This window comes from Lynx canadensis, chromosome C1, assembly GCF_007474595.2.
Source record: "Lynx canadensis isolate LIC74 chromosome C1, mLynCan4.pri.v2, whole genome shotgun sequence".
NCBI classification, from domain to species: Eukaryota; Metazoa; Chordata; class Mammalia; order Carnivora; family Felidae; genus Lynx; species Lynx canadensis.
Genome location: NC_044310.1, coordinates 44072233 through 44094989, shown reverse-complemented (window position 1 = coordinate 44094989; position 22757 = coordinate 44072233). Strand labels below are relative to the sequence as shown.

The following is a 22757-nucleotide window of genomic DNA, read 5'->3' as shown; positions in this document are numbered from 1 at the left end:
TATGAAAAAGAAAATGCAAACCAAAACCCAGAAAACAAGTGTTGACAAGGATGTGGGGAAAATGGAAACCCTTGTGTATTATTGGTGAAGACAGAAAATGGTGCAGCTGCTGTGGAAAACAGTTTCCTGTTAAGCATAGAATTATCATCGGATCCGGCAAGCCCACTTCTGGGTATATACCCAAAAGAATTGAAAGCAAGATCTCGAAAGGATATTTGTCCACCCGTGTTGATAGCAGCATTGTGGACATGGCTAACACACGGAGCCAACCCAAGTGTTCATCAGTGGATGAATGGATAAGTCAAAAGCGGTACATACAATGGGATATTTCGACCTTAAAAAGGAAGGAAATTCTGTAGTATGCTACAACGAGGATGAACCTTGAGGACATGATGCTAAGGGTAACTTCGTGTATGAAGTTTGCATTTCAATTGTCCCCTCTTGACTGGAGCTTCAGAGAGATAGAACTTGAGACAAATCTGTCATTTAACAATTTTTAGTAGCCACCTTTAAAAAGCAAACGCGGCAAGTGAGATCAACTTCAATATTTTATTTAGGCCAGGGCATCAAAACATCATTTCAATGTGTAATCAATATAAAAATTATTAATGAAATATTTTGCATTCTCTTTTTTGTACTGCCTTTGAAATCCAGTGTGTTTTACACTTAAAGTACATCTCAGCTTGGATTGGCCACAAGCCAATAGCTAGGAGCTGTTGTATAAGACAAAACAGGTCTATTCTTTGTGTGTGTGTGTGTGTGTGTGTGTGTGTGTGTGCGCAAGTTTATTGGTTTTGAGAGAAAGAGAAGAGCACGAGCAGAGGAGGGGCAGAGAGAGGGGGAGAGAGAATTCGAAGCAGGCTCCGCACTGTCAGCACAGAGCCCAGTGCGGGCCTCAAAACCATGAACTGTGAGATCATGACCTGAACAGAAATCAAGAGTCAGACGCCTGACTCACTGAGCCACCCAGGCGCCCCTAGACTATTCATTTTTAAAGCCCAATGAATATTTGAGCCTCAGCCCACATTCTTCATTCATTCATTGGTCAACAAAAGCCAGAGTGTCTAACATCAAGCATTATGCTAGAAACTGGAAATACAGAAGTGAACGAGACATCATGTGCCCTAAAGCTGTCTGTGGGGGTGAAAGACACATAGATACTTTAAAAATAACGTGAAAGAATCGTGACAGATGCACTCTCTTTTTTGAGCACCTGAAAGGGGAAGGAAGTGCCATAAATGTAGTTTTAGAGGTGGCCCTGAGCTGGTTTCAAGGATGTGTTTAAGGTTAGCTCTACTAAGGACCTGGGTAAGAGCATTCCAGAGGTGCCGGCGTGAGCAGAGGCAATGAAAAAATGAGGGATAATGGGGTCCAGGGAACCACCTAAGAGTGCATGTTTCTGCAAAGATGAAAGAGAGGGAAGTGGATAGGTAAGCAGGACCAGTGTAGGACCTGATCAGTCATGTTTAGCTTCTAAAATAAAAATCTCTTACACTTTCCAAAATATTAGAAAAAACAACCTGCTTTCTACAGAATTGAGGTGAAACGCCGGTAACAGTCATGACTCCTCTGTACTGACTGCCCCAGAGCACCCCACCCCTGGGGCTTGCGACACTGCAGGGCACAGTGGCCGCTACTGCGTTTGCAATGGCTGGGACTCCTTCCTTCCTTCTTCCCCCTCCAGTCCTGCCTATCTGCCTCAGGCAAGTGGAAAACGGGGAAGGGTGCTGACCACAGCCTGTCCCTCAAAAGCCTTTTGGAGTTCAGGGACAGGTCTTCACGCTTCTGGAATGTTTCCTCGTGGATAAAATGGGGCTCACACTACTACCCACCGCCCAAAAAGAACTGCTGTGTAACTCAAATGAATCTACAAAAAGCGCCTCAAGACTAAATAAAAGGTGCATTATGTGGTCTTGCGGGCACGGAGTGACCTGACCTGCCGAGGTCAGGGCCAGGTTTGCATCCTCTCCGGCCGGCCGGGACAGGAATCCTGGGCCAAGCTGCAGGGTGGCTGACCCAGGGCGGTGGGGAGCCCCCACCGCACCCGTCGGAAGTAACCCAACGCATGACCGCTTAACGCGACCCTCGAGGAGGCACCACTTAAGGAGCAGGGGCAGCAGCCGCATCCCTCGACCGCCGCCGCCCGCGTCCGCACAGCCTCCAGCACCGCAGGGCGCAGTTGACCCCACCAGCGCGCGTGTCCCCGACCACCCCTCCCCACGCGTCGGAGAGAAGAGGGTGGAGCGGCCTGACTCCCGCAGCCAATAAAAGCAGCGGTTTCCTGGTCCGATCTCCGGCGCGGCTCACCATTGGTCGCCAGCCGGGTCTCGGCCCACCGAACCTTTGCGACCCCAGCCAATCGCGAGGCGGCGACGCGACCCCAAGACTCCCCGGGAGCGGGCTGCGGGCGGCGCGGGCGCAGGCGGGCGAGGAGCGGGTGGCGGTGACAGGCGGCGCGAGCTGGCACCCCCTCCCCCGCGCGGCGCGCCGCTGGCCCCACCATGGAGCCCGCCGTGTCGCTGGCCGTGTGCGCGCTGCTCTTCCTGCTCTGGGTCCGCGTGAAGGGGCTGGAGTTCGTGCTCATCCACCAGCGCTGGGTGTTCGTGTGCCTCTTCCTCCTGCCGCTCTCGCTCATCTTCGACATCTACTACTACGTGCGCGCCTGGGTGGTGTTCAAGCTCAGCAGCGCGCCGCGGCTGCACGGGCAGCGTGTGCGGGACATCCAGAAGCAGGTGAGCGACGCCGGGCGGGGCACACAGGAGCCGGTCCGCGGCAGTCGGTCGTGCGCGCTGAGAGCGCCACGCCGGGGGCGAGGTGGCGGGCGGTGCGCAGGTTTTGGAGGGGGGTTTGAACTCAAAATGTGATGGGGGGGTGGTGCTTCCCGGAGAGGGAACGGAGTGAGCAAAGGCCTTCGGGGGACAGAACGTTGCTCGGTGTCTGTGGAGTGCCTACTATGTGCGGAGCACGTGCGGGTCCCCAGAGGGATATAAAGGATCACGAGATAGGGGAAGGCGAGCCGTGCACAGGTGGCTGCCACCAGTCCCAAGCGGTCTCAGAGCGGGGAGGCCCTCTGGGAGGTGGAGCTGGCACTAGAGACTGGGAAGTAGGGAGGAAGAGGTGTCAGGGGGAGGGTCGGATTTGAGCCAAGGTCCAGAGCGGGAGAAGGTTGGAAGTCAGTTCCGAGCTAGGTTGGGGCGGGGCCTTGAGTTTGGAGTTTACTCTGTAGCAGCCGGGAGCTGTGGACTCCTGTAGACTAAAGGACTAAAGTGAGAAAGTAGCACCCAGCCAGGGCGAGGAGCCTCGCCGCGCGGCTCTGGGCCTGGCGTTCATTCCTTGGGGAGACATCTCCAGTAACTCTGGAAGTCCTCCTCCGTGTCTGCGCCTCCGGAGCCTGTGCCCCAGCCGGTGCTCACAGTGGAGCCTCCTTCTCCGTGCCCAGCGTTGGCATGAGCATCGGGTCTGGGCATTTTCTTGGCTCCCTCTGCCCCTGCTTATGTTCTTCTCTTAGGGGTGTTAGGTTGCAAGGAGCTTCTGTTTCGTGCCACCACCCTCACCGCAGGTGTAGCAGCCTCCATGTTCTGCTGGCGCAGGGCTGGGTGCTGCAAGCAAGAGTGGGAAGATGGATGCTGAGGGCCACTCCCATGAAGGATAAGACCTTGGACTGGGTGGCAGGATGCAGCGTCTGGAACTGCTTTGCGTGGGCTGCCCTGGCCTCAGTTGATCAGTCACAGCTCCAGAGCCCTGCCTACCCTCCCTTCCCAGCTGCACCCTCTTTCCTAGCTCTTTCCACTTGTTCAGATTCTCCATGTATTTGTCACCGCCCCCCCCTCCTCCCCACCAATCAGAGTGTGAGCTCCTTGAAGGCAAGGACCGTTCTCCAACTCACATCGGGCCCATGGGGTCTGGCCCAGAGCAGCCCAGTGAGCGCTTGTTCACCTGAACGAAGCCATAGGGTTCACTGGACAGGAAGACAAGGGGCTTGCCCAAACCAGCCCACTGCCTTGGACCTGCCATGTGCCACCGCCTGTGCCCCTGATGTCCATCGTTTCTAATCTCACAGCAACCCTGGTAGGTCTTATGCCTGTTTTACAGGTGGAAGAATTGAAGCTGAAGCCGTAGTGATGTGTCCAAGTGGATATAGCTAGTAAATGGGGCTGGACCCCAGGCCCAGGTCAGCCTGGTTTTAGAGCCTGAACTCTGACCTATCTTCTTTCCCAGCCCTTTCCATTCCACCCAGAAGGTCTGGTTCTGTTGCCTCACACCTAGCTCGTGGTAACAGCCATCTGACCAGCCACTTAAGTAGTTGCCCCTTATCTTGGCCGTCCCCACCTCTCTCTGGCACGTGGTCACAAGAACATTGCCTCCCTGCCCAGATTCTTGTTTGGTTCGCATCAGGATCCAGTCCAACCGGTGGTTCAGGCTTTAAAACCTCAGACTCCCTTCCTGTGGCCCATCCGACGCACCCACAATCCATTTCCTGCACCGCTGAGTTTGAAGTCCTGGGACGCAGAGAGTCAGGCAGGGGCAAGGCCTGCTTGATGGTGGAATCCCACCTCTCACCCCTTCACAGAAATCTCTTCCTCAGTAACCCTCCTCTGCTCGAACACCTGTGTTTCACAGGGTGCTCTGGCCTCTGATGGTAGGAAAGTTCTCCCCCATGTTGAGCGGTTTGCCTCACAAACAGCTCTTGCTTCAATGCAACGTCCTCCACAACTTGGTTGCATGTGATAGGATCCAAACTCAGATTGGCCTGAACAAAAAGGGATTTTATTGGCCCAGGTCCTGAAAAGTCCAGGAGTAAAACTGGCTCAGGTATGACTGGATCCAGGATCGCCTGTCCCTAATCTCACAACTCTCCATCCCTCTGCCATCTTTTGGCTCTGCTTTCCTCCGGGTTGACCTCATTCTCAGGGAGACCCGTTTCCCTGTGGAAACCCCAGCAGTTTCATCCAACCAGCTCAGCAACCCCAGTAAAATGGGAGCGCCTCTCCTAGAACAGGTCTTACTGTCTTGACTGGGATCCTGGGCCCATCCCTGAACCTGTCACTATGGCCCGAAGGATGGAATCAGACCTCAGTCCTGTGCCCACCTTCTGGGGCAGGGCTAGACTCAGCATCACCTGGACCAAAGGAGGATGGGAATATTAGAAGCATATGATGAGGAAATGGGTGGTCGAAGCTCACAGCGACAGATGTCCTTCTCAGTAGGAAGGGGACATTTCCTCCCGTGTTCCTGATAGGCATGGCACCTCGCCGTTTGCTCTCGGTGTTTTGTGTTCTGGTCACTTAGAGTAGAGGTTTTGCAAAGCTCTTCCTTCCATCGGATTGGTGGTCCTTCCCTGCCCCTACTCTCACCCTTCAAGTGACACGGGTTAACACACACACACACACATACACACACATACACACACATGCTTAGAACAGGGCTTGGCACATAATGAGCCTCAGTAATGAGTGTTAACTGTTATTCTGTTCTTGACCGTTAACACAAGCACATCTATCTTTCCAGGTCTGAAGTTGGACAGTCCTGCCTGTGAATCTGGGCTCTGCCCTTCACTGGTTGATTGACCAAATTATTCTGCTTCTCGGTTTTCTCACCTACAAAAGAGTGCTGGTCATCCCGCCCTGCTGGGGTTGCTGGGAGAAGTAAAGTACCGACAGTGTACAGTGGGTGCCTGGCACAGTGGGGGCACCCAGTAAATGGTTTTCCCTTGTCAGGTTGTGTTATGACGGCTACAAAACCTTTCCCGAGCTTCCCAGTTAGAGTTGTTTCCATAGCACTTTGATCCTGTTTTTTAGCTCTTTCTTCATCCTGCTTTGGGGGTGTGGTAACACCTCGGCTTTTCTGTTGGCCACACTAGCCGGGGAGGCTTCAGAGGGAAAGGCCTGTGGGCCTGCCAGGGCCTGGCAGGATGCAGAGGCTCAGTAAATATTTGCTCACACGGGAAGGCGTCACTCCAGGCGCCCTCTCGTGAAAACAGGGCCGCGAGCTGCTCTGGGGACCCCTGGTGGGGCCAGCTCAGTCTCTGTCCCACTGTTGCAGGTGCGTGAATGGAAGGAGCAAGGCAGCAAGACTTTCATGTGCACGGGACGCCCCGGCTGGCTCACTGTCTCGCTGCGGGTTGGGAAGTACAAGAAGACACACAAAAACATCATGATCAACCTGATGGACATTCTGGAGGTGGACACCAAGAAACAGGTGAGGGTGCCACAGTTCCCCGGCTCGGGGAGCAGGTGGGGCACTACCCCTGGTGCAAGTGACTCACAGGGAGACAACTTCAACCAAGAAGACCCCGGCAGGGACAGGACCAAGACCCCTGGTCATCACAGAAGGCTCTGCCATCCTTCAAAACCTCATAGCTTTGGAAGAGATCAGTCATAGCCTTGTTCCCCAGGAGGGGCAAATTGAGCTCAGGGAGACCTGTTGATTGTCAGCAGTTCCATGGGAAGAAAGGTTGGGGTAATCGTGGGCAAAGAGGAGAGAGAAAATGCAACCTATTACCCCTTCCCAGTAAGGAAGCATTCTGGTAAAAAATGGGCTTTGGAGGCGGCAAGGAGGAAGGGTGACCCACTTGTTAATAGACTTAGACATGTGCTTAATCTTTGTCCTGTCCAATGGTTTTTCTTGAAACCTGGCATAAGGAAAAAGGAAATAAGTCTAAATCAAAGACAGCACAGGGGGATTGTATCACTTCTTCCCTTCCTTCCTTCCTACCTTCCTTCCTTCCTTCGCTTCTTCCCTTTCTCCCTCTCTTTTCTTTCCTTTACTTTTTTCTTATCTTTACTTCCTTCCTTCCTTCTTTCCCTTCTCTCTCTTTCTTTCTCTCTCTTTCCCTCCCTCCCTTCTTCTCTTTCTGTCACAATTTTATTTCTAATGGAAGATCACACAATACCCTAGTAGTAGGGAGTTATTAGATATAGTATATCCACACTATGGTATTTTGTTGTGAGGCCTTGGCCATGTTGCTTAATGTCCCTGTGTCTTTTCTTTTTTTCCTAAGCAGCTTTATTGATATATACTTGATATGAAATAGTGCACAGGGGTCCAAAGACAATAAATTTTGGCATATGTATGCACAATCAAGACAATGAACATACCCATTGCCCCCAGAAGTTTCCTTGTGCCCCCTGGGAATCCCTTGTTTAGCCCCCTACCTGCCTCTTCCCCCCACATTCCTAGGCCTGCTTTGTATCACTAGTTTGTATTTCGAGTTTCATATAAATGGCATCAGGCATTAGGTACTCTTTTTTATTTTGTCTGACAACTTTCACTCAGCATAATTTTTTAATGATTATTTTTGAGGGGGAGAAGGGGCAGAGAGCGGGAGACACAGAGTCTGAAGCAGGCTCCAGGCTCCAAGCTGTCAGCACAGAGCCTGACTCGGGGCTCAAACCCACAAACCAGGAGATCATGACCTGAGCCGAAGTCAGACACTCAACCAACTGAGCCACTCAGGTGCCCCTCACTCAGCATAGTAATTTTGAGATACATCCATGTTGAAGCAAGTATCAGAAGTGCGTTCTGTTTTACTGATGAGTAGTATTCCATTGTTTATGTAGATCACAGTTTGTTTACCCATTCACTTATCGATGGACATTTGGGTTGTTTCCAGTTTGGGGCTATTACCGAGTGGCTAGGAGCATTTGTGTACAGTCTCTATATGGACCTATACTTTCTTTTGGGTAAATACCTGGAAGTGGGATAGCTGGATCCTATGATGGGAGTATGGTTAACTTTTTAAGAAATGGTTAAATTGTTTTCTAAAGCGGTTGTCGCATTTCACATTCCCACGAGCGTTCCAGTGGCTCCACATCATCATAAACTTGGTGTGGTTGGTCTTAATCCTAATGGGTCTGTAGTGGTAGCTCGTTGTGGTTTAACTTCCATTTTCCTAATGACTGACGATGGGCATCTTTCCATGTGCATACTTGCCATTTGTGTATCTTTTTTGGTGAAGTGCCTGTTCAAATCTTAGGCTGAGTCTTTTTATTGGGTTGCTTTCCTATTATATATTCTAGAAACAAGTCCTTCATCAGATACACAATTTGCAAATATTTTCTCCAGTTTTTGACTTCTTTTGAAAACCAGAGTTAACTTTGGAGTTCAGTATATTAATTTCTTTCATAGGTTGTATTTGTGATGTCTTATTTAAGAAGTCTTGCCCTAGTCCTATGTTTTCTTCTAGAAGTATTACAGTTTTCTGTTTTACATTTAAGACCTTGATCCATTTGGAGTTAATTTTTGCATATGGTATCAAATGTGGGTGAAAAAATATTTTTTTGTATGTGGATTTCCTGTTGTTCTAGCCCCTTTTGTTGAAGAGATAATCTTTTCTCCACTGAATTGGCTTTGCTCCTTTGTTGAAAATCATTGTCCGTATACGTAGTTCTGTTTCTAGAATCTTCTGTTCTGTTGATCTGTTTGCCCATCTGTATGCCAATACCATACTGTCTCGATTGCTGTCGCTTTATAATAAGTCCCTAAGAATGAGCTGGGAAGTACTCCTTCCTTTTCATTTTTCTGGAGGAGTTTGTATAAAATTGGTATTATTTCTTCATGCAGTAATTAGTAGAATTAACAGTGAAACCATCTGGGCCTGGATTTTTCTTTGTGAGCAAGTTTTTATCTACAAAATAAAAATTTATAATAGCACTATGGCTCTTCAGTTTGTTTCTTCTTGGTGAGCTTGGTAGTTTGTGTCTCTAAAGCTGTTTGTCTATTTCAGGTTGTATAATGAATTGACATTAGGTTATTCATGATACTCCCCTACTGTCTTTTGAACACCTGTAGAATCTGTAGTGATGCCACATGTTTCATTCCTGATATTGGTCATTTGTGACTCTTCTCTTCTTCCTGACCAGTCTAGCTAGAGGTTAGTCAACTATACTGATCTTCTCACAGAAGTAGCTTCGGTTTCATTGATTTTTCTCTACTTTTGGTTTGTTTGTTTTCTATTTCATTGACTTCTGCTTTGATCTTTGTTAATTCCTTTCTTTCACTTACTTTGCATTTAATTTTACACTTAATTTGGTCTAGTTTTTTTAAGTTGAAAGCCGAGGTAATTGATTTAGGCCTTTCTTTCTAATATAGATGTTTAGTGCTATAAATTTTCCCCCTAAGCACAGTTTTAAAACAATCCCACAAATTTTGAATCTCTTCACATTCATTTAGTTCAAAATACTTTCTGGTTTCTCTTTTTTCTTTTTTTTAAGAGAGAGAGTGAGCGTGTGCACAGGTGAGAAGCAGAGAGAGAGGGAAAGAGAATGTTAAGCAGGCTCCATGCTCAGTGCAGAGTCTGACGTGGGGCTCAATCCCACGACCCTGGGATTATGACCTGAGCTGAGATCAAGGGCCAGACACTCAACCGACTGAGCCACCCAGGCATCCCTGGTTTTCCTTTTGATATTACTTTCACTCATGGGTTATTTAGAAGCATGTTATTCAGTTTCCAAATATTTGGGAACCCAGAGATCTTTCTATTACCGATTTCTAATTTAATTCGGTTATGGTTAGAAAACATACTTTATATGATTAGAATCCTTTTCAGCTTACTGAGACTTACTTTATTGCCCAGAATATGGGCTATCTTGGTAAATGTTCCATGTGCATTTTTTTTAACACATATTCTGCTCTTTAGGGTGGCATGTCAGTTAGGTCAAGTTTGTTGATTCAAGTTTGTTGTTCCAAGTTTTCTATATTCTTACAAATTTTCTCTCTGTGCTGTCAATTATTGAAAGAGAGATATTGAAATCTCTGCCTGTGATTGTGAATTTAGTTCTCTTAGAGCTCCATCAGGTTTTGCTTCATGTATTTTGAAGCTCTGCTAATAGGTATATAAATGTTTAGGATTTTTATGTCCTCTTGATTGAATGATTTATGTCCTCTTGATGAATCCCTTTATCATTATGAAATGACTGATTTTATTCCTAGTTACCTTCTTTGAGATCTACTTTATCTGATATGATTAATAAAGTCATTTCATCTCTCTCTTGACTAGTGGTGGCATGGTGTCCACTTATATTTAAAGCATGTTCCTTACAGGCAACATATAGTTAGATATTGCTTTTTAATCCGATCTGACAATCTCTGCCTTTTAACTGAGATGTTAAAGCCATTTTTATTTAATGCCATTATCAATAAGGTTTGATTTAAATCTGTCACCTTGTTCTTTGTCTTCTATTTGTCCCTTTGTTCTTTGTTCCCTTTTCCTTTTTCTTTTTCTTTTTCTTTTTTTTTTTTTTTGCCTTCTTTTGGATTATGGAATCATTTTTGTAATCCTATTTTAACTCTTTGGTTGGCTTACCTGTAACTTTATGTTTTGTTCTTTTGGTGGTTGTTTTAGGATTTATAGTTTGCACTTTACTTATCCCAGTCTACCTTCAAATGATAGCATCCTATGTCATGTATATTGTAAGGGTCTTAACATTAAAGTACTTCCGGTTCTCTTCTTTCCACCTTTGTGCTATCGTTGTCATACTTTTATATGTTGTAAACCCCACTATTATTTAAAAGTCTGTTATCTTTTGAAGAAATATAAATAATAAGAAAAAATCTTATATACTTACCGATGTAGTTACCATTTCTTCATTGCCTTGTGTTTCCATCTGGTTTCATTTTCTTTCTGCCTGAAGGAATTCCTTCAACATTTCTTGTATGGTGATTTTGCTGGTGATGAAGCTTTCAGCTATTGTAATGTCTGAAAATATTTTTCTTGTTTTTGCCTTCATTTTGTTTACATTTCTTTTTTATTTTGGGGAACTACATATAACATAAAATTTCTCATCTTAACCTATTTTGTTGTCGGTGGGGAGAGGGGCAGAGAGAGAGAGGGAGAGAGAGAATCTTAAGCAGGTTCCATGCCCAACGTGGAGCCCAATGCAGGGCTTGATCTCACGACCCTGAGCTGAAATCAAGGCAGACGCTTAACCAGCAGACCCACCCAGTTGCCAAACCATATTTTTTAAGTAGGCTCCATGCCCAATATGGGTCTTGAACTCACGACCCTGAGATCAAGAGCCACATGCTCCACAGACTGAGCCTGCCAGGTGCCACAGTCATCTTAACTGTTTTTCAGCGTACACTGAACAAATTCTATCTTTGTGATTTTGGCTACTCAGTGTACCTCATAAGTGGAATCATACAGTATTTGTTTTTTTGTGCCTATCTATTTTGCTTAGCGTAATGTCCTTACAGTTCATTCATCTTATAGCATATTGCAGAATTTTCTTCCTTTTAAAGGGTGAACAATATTTCATTATGTGTGTGTGTGTGTATATATATATATAAACACCACATTTTGCTTATCCATTAATCTGTTGATGGACATTGGGTTGTTCCCATGTTTTAGCTATTGTGAATAATGCCACTAGGAATGTGGATGTACAAATACCTTTTCAAGTCCCGCATTCAATTCTTTCGGGTATATAGCCAAAAGTGGGATTGCTGGATCGTATGGTAATTCTATGTTTAATCTTTTTTGAGGACCTGCCATACTGTTTTCCACAGCAGCTATACCATTTTACGTTCCCACCAACAGTACACCAGGGTTTTAATTTCTCCACATCTTCACCATCACGTGTTATTTTCCGGGTTTTTGTTTGTTTTGTTTTTTGATAATCCATCCTAACACATTTTAGGTTGCCTTCATTTTTGAAAGTTGTTTTCACTGGGTATGAAATTCTCGGCTGATAGGGTTTTTTTTTTCGCTGTAAGTTAAAGATGCTTCACTGTCTTCTTTCCTGCATTGTTTCCAACAAAGCAACCTCTCATCCTGATCTTTGTTCCTCTGCATGGAACATGTCTTTTTTATTTCTGGCTGCTTCTAAGATTTTATCATTAGTTTTGAGCAATTTTATTATGATGCCCCTTGGTATAGTTTTTTTTCCTAATTCTTGTGCTTGGGATCCATTATAATTTTCACCAAATTTGGAAAATGTGGGGGTCATTATTTCTTCAAGTGTTTTTTTCTGTCTCCTGCTCTCCTTTGAGGACTGTCACACATCTATGAGACCTCTTAAAGTTGTTCCAGGGCTCAGCTCACTGATACACTGTAAACATTGTAAAAAAATTTTTCTTTGGGTGTTTCATTTAGGAGCATTCGAATTGCTGTGTCCTTGAGTGCACTGCTCTTTTTTCCTGCAGTGTCTACTTTGCTGTTGATCCCAGCCAGTGTATCTTTCATCTCCGATGTTGTTTTCATTTCTAGAAGTTTGATTCGGATCTTTTTACTGTCTTTTTAATATCTCTACTTAATTTTTTGAATATAGGGAATATAGTAATATAATTACTGGTTTATAACAATTATTTTAATGTTCTTGTTTGCTAATTTTAATATCTCTGCCAAATCTGGGCCTATTTTATCAAAACAGATTGATTGATTTTCCTCCTTTTATGAGTCAAATCCTCCTGCCTCTTTGCATACCTGGTAAACTTCGACTGGGTTCTAGACATTGTGAATTTTACCTTGTTGGGTGCTGAATATTTTTGTGTTCCTGTAACTCTTCTTGAGCTTTGTTCTGGGACACAGCTATGTTACTGGGAAATAGTTTGATCCTCTTGGGTCTTGATTTTTCAGGTGGGGTCAAAGCAGCGGGTAATCTAAGGATAGTTCTTCCCCATTGCTGAGGCAAGGTCATACTCTCCCCATTGCCTTATGAACCCCGAGGTTCTCCAGTCTGCCTTGTGAGAACAGATATTCCTTCCTTCCCTGGACGAGCCCTTGGCATTGTTGCCACTTTCCCGAGCCTCAGCCTCAGGTAACTTCCTTACATGTATGCACTGATCATACTTCACTGAACGCTCAGTGGGCATCCTTTGCGGTTCTTCGAAATTTTCTCTGTGCAGTTCTCCCCTCCAGTGCTGTGTCCTGCAAACTCGATTCACCTTGGTCTTCTGCGGCTCTCAACACAGAGTTCACCGGGCTCCACTGCCTTTCCCCTCCCTGCACTGCCTGATTCCAGGGAATTAGGCTGGGCGTTCACAGGGCTCCCTTTGTTTCCTGCCTCCCAGGGGTCATTAACGTCATTGCCCGATGTCCACGATGTTGAAAACTCTCGTTTTGCTTATTTTGTCTGTTTCCTGCTTTCAGGCAGCAGGGTAAATCTGGTCCCTGTTGCTCCATCTGGACTAGAAGCAGAAGTACACGTTGGCATGTTAATGTGTCTATTAAAAATTGTGTTTCCCAAGAATATTTAATGGCAAGGGATGATGGTCATAGTGTTAAATTTTATTTTTTTTTTCTTCAACTTTTTTTTTTTTTTTTTTTTTTTTTTTTGGGACAGAGAGAGACAGAGCATGAACGGGGGAGGAGCAGAGAGAGAGGGAGACACAGAATCGGAAGCAGGCTCCAGGCTCCGAGCCATCGGCCCAGAGCCCGACGCGGGGCTCGAACTCGCGGACCGCGAGATCGTGACCTGGCTGAAGTCGGACGCTTAACCGACTGGCCACCCAGGCGCCCCTCGTAGTGTTAAATTTTAAAAAGCAAAGCAGAAAAATATGTGTATGCGTGCCTGAATTTGTGTGTTATGTGTGCGTTGTATTACGACATGCAAAATAGCCATACATGCTGTGGGAAAAGACTGAAAGTAAATACACTCCAGTATTAACACTGATAGCTAGGATGACACGAAGAAGTAGGATGGATGATTTTTGTCTTTATCATATATGCGGTTTCTTTCAAGTAAATGAGCACTTCTATAATCTCAAAGAAAAATAATCTAAGTATTAAGTGTAACGATATTTGAAAGGATAAGATTAAACACTAGCAAACCCAGCACCAGAAACCCCATTCACTGTAACGAAAGCTAGTGTCGTATTCTAGAAAGAGGCCATAAACGGCATGTAGAAATCCTGTGTGATTGTGTGAGAAGGTTTGGGATGACACCTTCTGTGTGGAGAAGCCCCCAGTAGCCCTTGCAGCCTCCTTGTGACCCAGGGTCTCTCTTCTTGTGTCAACAGATTGTCCGTGTGGAACCCTTGGTGACCATGGGTCAGGTGACTGCCCTGCTGACCTCCATTGGCTGGACCCTGCCTGTGTTGCCCGAGCTGGATGACCTCACAGTGGGTGAGGACTATAGGGGCAGAGCTGAGGCACCGTGTTGGTTCAGGGGCCGCCACTATTCCATCCATGACAGAAGCCACCACCTCTGTCCACCTAGCGCCAAAGGCAGGGCGTTCACTGCCTACCTTTCCATCTCTGAGCAGCTCAGGTTATTAGGCAGCACCTTCTCCTCTCTGGTGCAAATATGCGTCCCTGTGACTCATGTCCGTTATTCCAGTTCTGCCTTGTAGAGTGAACACAATAAGTCTAGTCTCTCTCTTCTTCCTCAGGATTCATGATCCCCAAAGCTTTTCCTTTCCAGGGCAAACACCTTTAGCTCCTGTAACTATTCCCACAGAGCACGGCATCCTGCTACCCAGACAACCCCCCTTTTCATCAAGGTCCCTCTTAAGATGAATGAACATGGTTTTCTATGCTGGGTCTGGCCAGAGGTGAGGGTGTGAACGCCTTTGACAGGCTCTCACGTCTGTTCCCCTACGCTGGGAAAGCCCTCAGGTCCTGTCCTAGCTCCTCCTTCCCTCTCCTCTCCAGATCCAAAGAGATGGGAAATCTATCCCAAGCAGCCAGCCCTGTCACGTCTCCCTTGTGCTGTGAGCTCCCATGAAGTGCCCTTTACCCGATCCCCCTTGAACCTGCACCCCACAGCTCTGCCTGGCTAACACACATTTTCTCTGCAGGGGGCTTGATCATGGGCACGGGCATTGAGTCATCATCGCACAAGTACGGTCTGTTCCAACACATCTGCACCGCCTACGAGCTGGTCCTGGCTGACGGCAGCTTTGTGCGATGCACACCGGTGAGTTCAGAGACGGGGGACATCCCACCAGCCTGCCCTGGGCAGCAAGGGTCCGGGGGTTGGGGAGGGAGGGACCCTGGGGATGCTTCACTTCAAACACACCTGTTCGGTCTGGGCCTGTATTCATAATAATCACAAAGATTGATTGATATAGCCCCTTACACATGCTCAAATACTATTATAAATGCTTCATATGTTTTAAGCCATCTAATCCTTCGATAACTTCCTGAGGTAATATTATTAGCCACATCTTATAGATAGGAAACTAAAACACAAAGAGGTTGATAAACCTTCCTGGGACACACAGCGAGGAAATCCCACACAGCTGGGATTCAAACCCAGAATATCAGACGCCCAGATCAATGCCCTTAACAAAGTATCACTCCATTCTGCCTCTCTCAGGGAAGTCAGGCCTGAGCCACAAAGCTCTATGCCATATGCTGTGAGGTGTAACTAAAAGTGGCAAGAGGGGTGGTTTGGAAAAAATAAAAGATAATTCTGCCCGGAGTGGGATGCAAACATTTAAGGTGTTTTACCCTAATGAGCGGGACGGGATTGAGACTTTAAACAAACTCAGATTGCCGAGCCTATCTAAGGGGCCCCTGGATGGTAGGGACAGAGTGACTCTTTAAAGGAAGATGGTTCAGAGAGTGACCAGGGTCGGTGGTCCCACAGAAGAGAGTCCGGGGCAGGCTTGAGAGCACTGGTCTTAGACAAGGATTCCCACCAATTCAGCACGTTTTCTGAAACACTTGCCTGGGCCCAGCCTTCCAACCTGTTTATTACCAGCAGAGAAAGGAGACAAACATTCGAGAATCGCTCCCCTTCTCTGAGGCCCATTTTCCTCACCTGACAAATGCATCATCAGGAGGAGATGGTAGATGCCAGATGTGAAGCTCCTAGTGTAGAGGCTGGGTACCTGGCAGATACCCAGTTATTACAGCTGCTGTCTGACAGTGTAGTGAGGTGGGGGCCCAGATGGCCCACTTCCACTGTTCCAGAGACTTCTGCCAGCCTGCTGCCGAGCTCCCCTGCTCCAATCCCCTGCCCCAGTGCACCCCACCCCGCCCGCACCAAGTGCATACAGCATGCGCAGTGACCACACGGGACTGTCCTCTTGGGTAAGGGCCAGACAAAGCTAGACGTTTCCAAAAAGCGCTTTGTTAAAATCAAAGAATCTGAATTAGAAGGACCAGATGAGAAGTCTCCAAGACAAATACCGAAACGAGAAATGATAAGGTTAGAAGCGGATTGCAGAACCAGATGAGGTCTTGCGGGAAGAACGCTGGGTCGGGACTTAGGTGACCCTGCCTGAGCCCTGGCATCCCTGTGCTGACTTGTGGGATGCCTCGGGTCACATGGGAAGCCCTGCCACTTCTTAGAGCCTCACTTTCCTTACTGTTCAAGTGGGAATGTGAGTGCTCTGGGCTGCCAGGGCGGGGCTGGGGGGTGGGGTAGGAGAAGGTTGGATTTCACAGCTAATGGACTGCAAAAGCCTTGTAGGTTTGAGGAATGGCCCATTTTGATGTTTCTGGGCTCCTTACTCGGGTTCACACGATGAGATAGTGACAGCAGGAACTTAGCCGAGGCCCTGGGTCCTTTGCACCCCATTGGCTGTGTGCCACGGTGCGGGGTCCAGGGATTCAGCCTCTCAGCATGTGTTGACTCTGACTCCCAGTCGGAAAACTCAGACCTGTTCTATGCTGTGCCGTGGTCCTGTGGGACCCTGGGCTTCCTGGTGGCCGCCGAGATCCGCATCATCCCCGCCAAGAAGTACGTCAAGCTGAGGTTTGAGCCAGTGCGTGGCCTGGAGGCTATCTGTGACAAGTTCACCCGTGAGTCCCAGCGGCCGGAGAACCACTTCGTGGAAGGACTGCTCTACTCCCTGGATGAGGCCGTCATCATGACAGGGGTCATGACAGACGAGGCAGAGCCCAGCAAGGTAGGCCAGGGTGTCAGCTGCCAAGGACCAAGGCCTGGGGAGAAGGAAGGCCTGGGTGGGCTGGGGCTGAGCCTGTTCCCCCACCCTGACCCTGGCAGCACATTCTTTGAGGCTGTGGCCTTGGTCAGCCCACCTGGGGTTTGGACCCTGAGATCTAAAGTCAGAGCTGTCTGGGGCCCCTGGGTGGCTCAGTCAGTTAAGCGTCCGACTTCGGCTCAGGTCACGACCTCACGGTTCGTGAGTTCGAGCCTCGTGTCGGGCTCTTTGCTGACAGCTCGGAGCCTGGGGCCTGCTTCACATTCTGGATCTCCCTCGCTCTCTGTCCCTCCCCCGCTCATGCTGTCTCTGTCTCTCAAAAATAAATAAATGTAAAAAAAAAATTAAAGTCAGAGCTGTCTGAGGGATGGAAGCATCCATTTACTCTGCCCTGACCCCCTGCCAGATACGTGCGTGTCTCTTGATAGGTGTAACCTTTATCTTCACTGCAACCGCACTGTATACATGAGGAAACCGAGGCTCCGAGAAGTCATGTAAACATCCCCCAATGCAGAACCGAGATTTGAAGGATGGATTTGATGCCTCGGAATCTGGATTGATAGCCGTTTAATGTATAATTTTTAATAGCTTTTTCGGGATTTGTATTCCTGAGAGACTTGGAACGTGTAAATGAGTGAAAGGAAGGAAAAGACCCAACCTGTCTAGAATATGTTTATTCTACCCATAACAATATTGAAGTGTATAAAGAGAAGGGAAAAGTTAAAGTGGGTCTCTTTACCCCAGGCTCACTCCCAGAGCAACTACTTGTAACACTGTGCATTCTTTTTTTTTTTTTTTTTTTTTTTTGAGAGAGAGAAAGAGAGTGCACAGGGGAGGGGCAGAGAGAGAGGGAGAGAGAGAATCCTAAGCAGACAGAATCCTCTGCACTAATGGTGCAGGGCCCGACTCGGGGCTTAAACTCACAAACCATGAGATCACGACCTGAGCCGAAATCACGAGTCCAATGCTCAACCGACTGAGCCACGCAGGCGCCCCATCCCTGAGCATTCTTCAAGGTGTGTGCACGTGTGCAGGTGGACGTGCCCTCCTTTCATGCCATGGTGTCCCGCGATTGCGTGTAAATATTTGACCCAACCCATTGCTCAGCGATGAACATTTATCCTGCTTCAAGTGTTTTGCTCTTACAAATAAGATTGCATCAAAGATTCTCTACCATCTCTCCTTGGCCTCTTGTGCAAGCAGTTCTGTGGGACTGAGTCCAAAATTTGGAATTCCTGACTTAAGGGTTTGAGCATATTAAATACTGACAGCTACAAGCAAACAGTCCTTCAGGAAAGTTGTGCTTCTGTCCGCTTCTGGTGACGGCGTGTGAGAGTGCCTTTCCCCCACCTTGCCAGCACTGGATAGGATCGCGCCTTCATTTTGGCCAATCTGATAGGGTTAAAAATAGCATCTCGTTTTATTTTGCAGCTTTCGGGTTACGTTCGAGGTTAGAACATCTCTTTGTCCAGTTTTTCAGTTTGTTTGTCCTCAGCTGTGATCGCCTGTTCAAATTGGCATTTTCTGGTTTAGTGTGATGTACGCGTTTCTCCACGCGGTTACGTTGCCTTCAAAACGGTCATTTCATGACTGTTGAACATCGTGTTGAGCTAACGCCCTGTCATTTACTAAACCGTCGCCACACAGTTGGAAATAAGTTGCTTCCAGTCTTTCCTTATTTCAGTTCATGTAGCCATGAATATCTTTTGTCTGTGAAGGGAATAATATCTGAAAGTACATTGAAGGATAGGTACTCTTTAGCCTCCTGATCTATACCGATATACTTAAAACATTTTAAAATTGTAAAGGACTGAAAATCATCTGGTACAATTCCTTCTCTAAACAAAGAAACGAGGCTCAGAGAGGGAAAGAGACTTCTCTGAGTCCACCCAGCTAGCATGGGGCAAATTTAAATTCAGGTCTCTGACTTCTAGTTCAGTGTTATAATTTAGCATCATTCACGTTGACCGCTGTGCCCTGTGCGCGGGCGCCGTGGTGGGCACTTGCCATGTTGTCTCTTCTCGTCTCCCAACCACTCCAGGGCGGGTAATGGCTCCATTTTGCTGGAGGAAGTATACAGTGCTGAAAGCAAGGCTCGGGGAGGCTAAGAACCCTGCCCGGCGTCCGCCCAGTGTGTTGGAAGGAGAACAAGCAAATTGGCAAACAGTGTACAGGATGACCCTATTTTTATGGATCAGTGTGTATGCGCAGAAAAGAAAACCGAATACCCCGTGGTGTTTGTAGGTTCCTCTGGAGGGTGAGGCTCTAAGGGGTCTTCTCTTTCCAAGTTGCATATTTCTGCAGTGTTTCCAGTGTCCACAAGGCGTTTACGTCGCTTTTGGAATTGGGAGAAAATATTAATAGATTTTTTTTTTTTTTTTTACAATGCTCACACTCCCAGAGGCCGCCATTCAAGGTTCTCTGCTGCCCAGGTTTGGCCTTGTTGTACAACAAGGAAAGGGGTTGAGTCCTTGCTCTGCCTCTTGCCAGCCCTGTGGCCTCAGATGCTCTGTTCAACCTTGATGGCTCTCAGTGTCCTCATCAGCGAGACGAGGACGGCTCTGCCTTGCAAGGTTGTGGAAGGGATAAAGAACGAACACATAGGTGCCAGTGACACCTGCCCAGAGCATGTTGTTGTGATTCTTCTCCTCCACGAGCTACCATGGGGCTTGCTCGTCTTGCCTCTGCTCCTGCCTTTACCTCTCTGAGGGTCCCCCGGCAACATCCTGCCCCTCCTGCCTGGCCTCTACTCTCTGCTTTCTCCTAACCCTTTGCTGTGCCCCAGCCAGGTGTGATCTCACCTCACCCGCCCCATCAAACTCAGATGCCTCTCCCACCCCCTAGAGAAGGTGGTCTGACCCGGGGGCCGAGGGCAGTGTGTGTGTGTGATTCCGAAGAAGCACGGAAAAACTGCCACAGAGTTTATATTTTTACTGCCATTTTACATGTGAAGAAATAGGCTGAGAGGGTGACCTGCCCAAGGTCAGACGGCGGGTGGCTGGGCCAGGGTCTGGCCCCAGGTCGGGAGCCGGCACTCCTTCCGGGCCGCCAGCCTGCCTCTCTCCTAAAGCATCTGGCCGGATGTCATTTCCTGGGTGAAGAAGGTGAGGCCCAGGAAGTCTAAGTCATCCCAGGGCACACGGCTTGTGAAGTCCTGAAGCATTAGGACTGAAGCAGACTGGCTCCCTATGAGATTCAGGCATTGAGGGCCACAGGACCCGGTGCCAGGGAAGCTTGAGGTTCATTCTCTGAGCGTCCTTCACCGATGGGGGCTGCCTGGGGGAGCGCAGCGCCCAGAGGGTCGTGAGGCCTGCTCTAGGCGGCAGGGAAAGTGCCACGGTCAGTTAGTGCCGTCGGTCACGGGACCTGGTGACAAGAGGTCAGCCTGGCGGGAGGGAAGAGTGCTCCCTGCCTGGAGCCGTGCGTTGTTCAACATTTGCCCTTTCGTTTTCCCAGCGAGGAGGGGCAGCAGCCGGTGCGGGGAGGGGTGGCCGAACCCTCTAGGCTGTCGGGAACTGACTGTCAGGCCCTGGGCGCACCGCGTGACCACGCTCCGTTAACAGGATACCCGCTGCGCTCAGCCTCGCTGGGTTTTCAGGAGTCTCGAGGGTGGTAACAGACATGAAAGCTGTGAAAAGGCCAGGGGTGCGGAACCGAAGCCGGGTATCACCGTCACACCCTTGGTGGCGTTCGGTCCCCGTCTGTAGCTGACACGATGCCCTCTGTCATTGCAGCTGAATAGCATTGGCAGTTACTACAAGCCCTGGTTCTTCAAGCACGTGGAGAACTACCTGAAGGCAAACGAGGGGGGCCTGGAGTACATTCCCTTGAGACACTACTACCACCGCCACACCCGCAGCATCTTCTGGGAGCTCCAGGTGAGGCTCGGATTTCCCAGGAGTTCCGGCCTGCCCCGGCCGGCCGGGCAGGGAACCAGGATGGCTAGCATTGCAACCGCACTGTCTCCCTGGGGGAAAGAGCAGCTTTGTCCCAGGGAACCAGACACCCTGTTGCACGGCGACACGGTCGTTCCTCTCCGGGGACTTAATAGCTCTCACTTAATAGCAGGCTGGCATCGAGCGTCTGCCACCGAGTGGGGCGCAGGGCCAGGTACCTGGCAGAACAGACACCTGTTCCGCCCTTGAGGGACGGTAGCCTCCCTAAGCTGACAGACTCTGGCACCGTGAAGGGCCGCGGGAACAGGAAGTGGAAGCAGCTAGTTCTGCCTAGGGTCAGAGGTGGCTGTCAAGCTTGGCCTTGAAAGGTGAGCGAGAATTTGCTTTTGTGCATGGAGGAGTGAGGAGCAGTGACATTTGAAAGAGGGGTGTCGGGAAGGCCTCTCAGGGGGTGACTTGTGAGAGGGACCCGAGCAGGGGAGAACAAGCCAGGCAGGGCTCGGGGGGAGAGCGTTCCAGGCAGAGGAAGAGCCAGAGTGTGGGTCCTCAAATGGGCTACGTGGGTTCTTTTTTTTCTAAGTCATATAACCGAAAAATAATCATTTTAATGTATAGAATTCAGTGGCATTTAGAACCTTCATGATCTTGTGCAACTACCACCAAAGTTGCTGAGGGCCTTTGGAGGAGAGGAACGGCGGTCGGGAAGCACCAATGAGGCAGCAGGAAGCAGTATGAGCCCCCTCCCTCACCTCCATCCACCCCAGATGGTCGTGGGAGAGGAAATGATACCGCCGAGGAGGCCTGCAGGGGCCAGCCAGGCTCCAGCTGAGAGCAGGGAGAGGAAGACAATATTGAGAGAAGAGATTGAGAACGGGGGGGGGGGGGGGGGGGGGGGGGCTTTGCTGATGTCAGACCACGAGAGCACAGGGGAGGGCCTGGGAGACAAGGGGGTGTTGCATTGCAGTAGCAGGTAACAGGTAACGGGGCACCTGGAAGCCCCTGGTGACTAGGTTAAACAGGGGTGACAGGCCTAAAGGAATTAAGCCCGGTGGCCTTCTAGGAGGAGGTGGTCAGTTCTAATAGGTCTCTCGGGCCAAATGTGATGGGGCCGTGGCGCGAAGTTGGAGGAGTGAGGCATGGAGAGTCATCAAGACCGGGGCCTCGGGGATTCCCCCGCCTCTGTTAGCCCTCCCTCAGACAGTGTCAAGGCCCAGCAGTTGGCGGGCAGTTTTGCCAAATGCGGGAGACACCATAGGGAGTGTCTTTGTTAAGAGCAAGGACATTAAAGAGACAAGAGAACGAGGACCAGCAGAGGACACTGGGGAGGGCATCTGAGAGGTAGCAGTGACGTGCAGTAACGCGATTGCTCCTCACGCGTTAGCCGTTGTGCCAGACCCCGTGCTCGCATGATCTTGATCTTCCTCACAGCCCTGGGAGGGGGAGTTCTCTGGTCTTTTCCACTTTACAGATGGGGAGACTGAGGCTCAGGTCTTCCAAAGTAACGCAACTCAGTAAGAGATCGAGTATAATAGCAACTACCCCAAACTTAGAGCATTAAAACATCTGCCAGATTATGACTCTCGTTTTGGTTCTGTCACAGCTTTCTGAGGGTCAGGGATTGGGGAGTGATCTGGGTGGCTCTGGCTTAGGGTTGCAGTCAAGGGTCATCCAGAGGCTTGCCCAGGGATGGAAGATCTGCTTTCCAGAAGGCTCCCTTGCACGGTTGTTGACAAGAAGCCTCCGTTCCTTGCCGTGTGGGCTGCTCGAGTGTCCTCACGACAAGGCAGCAGGGGCCTCGGTGCCTGTTATGACCTGTCTCCTCACTCCACCAGTTCCCCCCACCCCGTGCTGTTCGTTAGAGCAAGTCCAGCCCACGCTCAACCAGAGTAGCAAAGAATTTATGGGCTGTTTTTTTTTATTTAAAAAAATTTTTTTAATGTTTATTTACTTTTGACAGAGAGAGAGAGAGAGAGAGAGAGACAGAGCATGAGTGGGGGAGGGGCAGAGAGAGAGGGGGACACAGAATCT

The 22757-nt window shown here is 48.8% G+C and overlaps 1 protein-coding gene across 1 annotated transcript in view; it reads left to right on the top strand.

Annotated features, from left to right (window-relative positions):
* Window positions 1-2451: 2451 nt before the first annotated feature.
* The window catches only part of DHCR24 (24-dehydrocholesterol reductase), a 28429-nt gene continuing 8123 nt past the window's right edge, over window positions 2452-22757 (top strand). The window contains exons 1-6 of the mRNA XM_030325983.1: window positions 2452-2732; window positions 6043-6198; window positions 13957-14062; window positions 14737-14855; window positions 16534-16797; window positions 20568-20711. Of these exons, the coding sequence (XP_030181843.1) occupies window positions 2502-2732; window positions 6043-6198; window positions 13957-14062; window positions 14737-14855; window positions 16534-16797; window positions 20568-20711 (1020 nt within the window). The 5' untranslated portion in view covers window positions 2452-2501. The remainder of the gene's footprint in view (window positions 2733-6042; window positions 6199-13956; window positions 14063-14736; window positions 14856-16533; window positions 16798-20567; window positions 20712-22757) is intronic.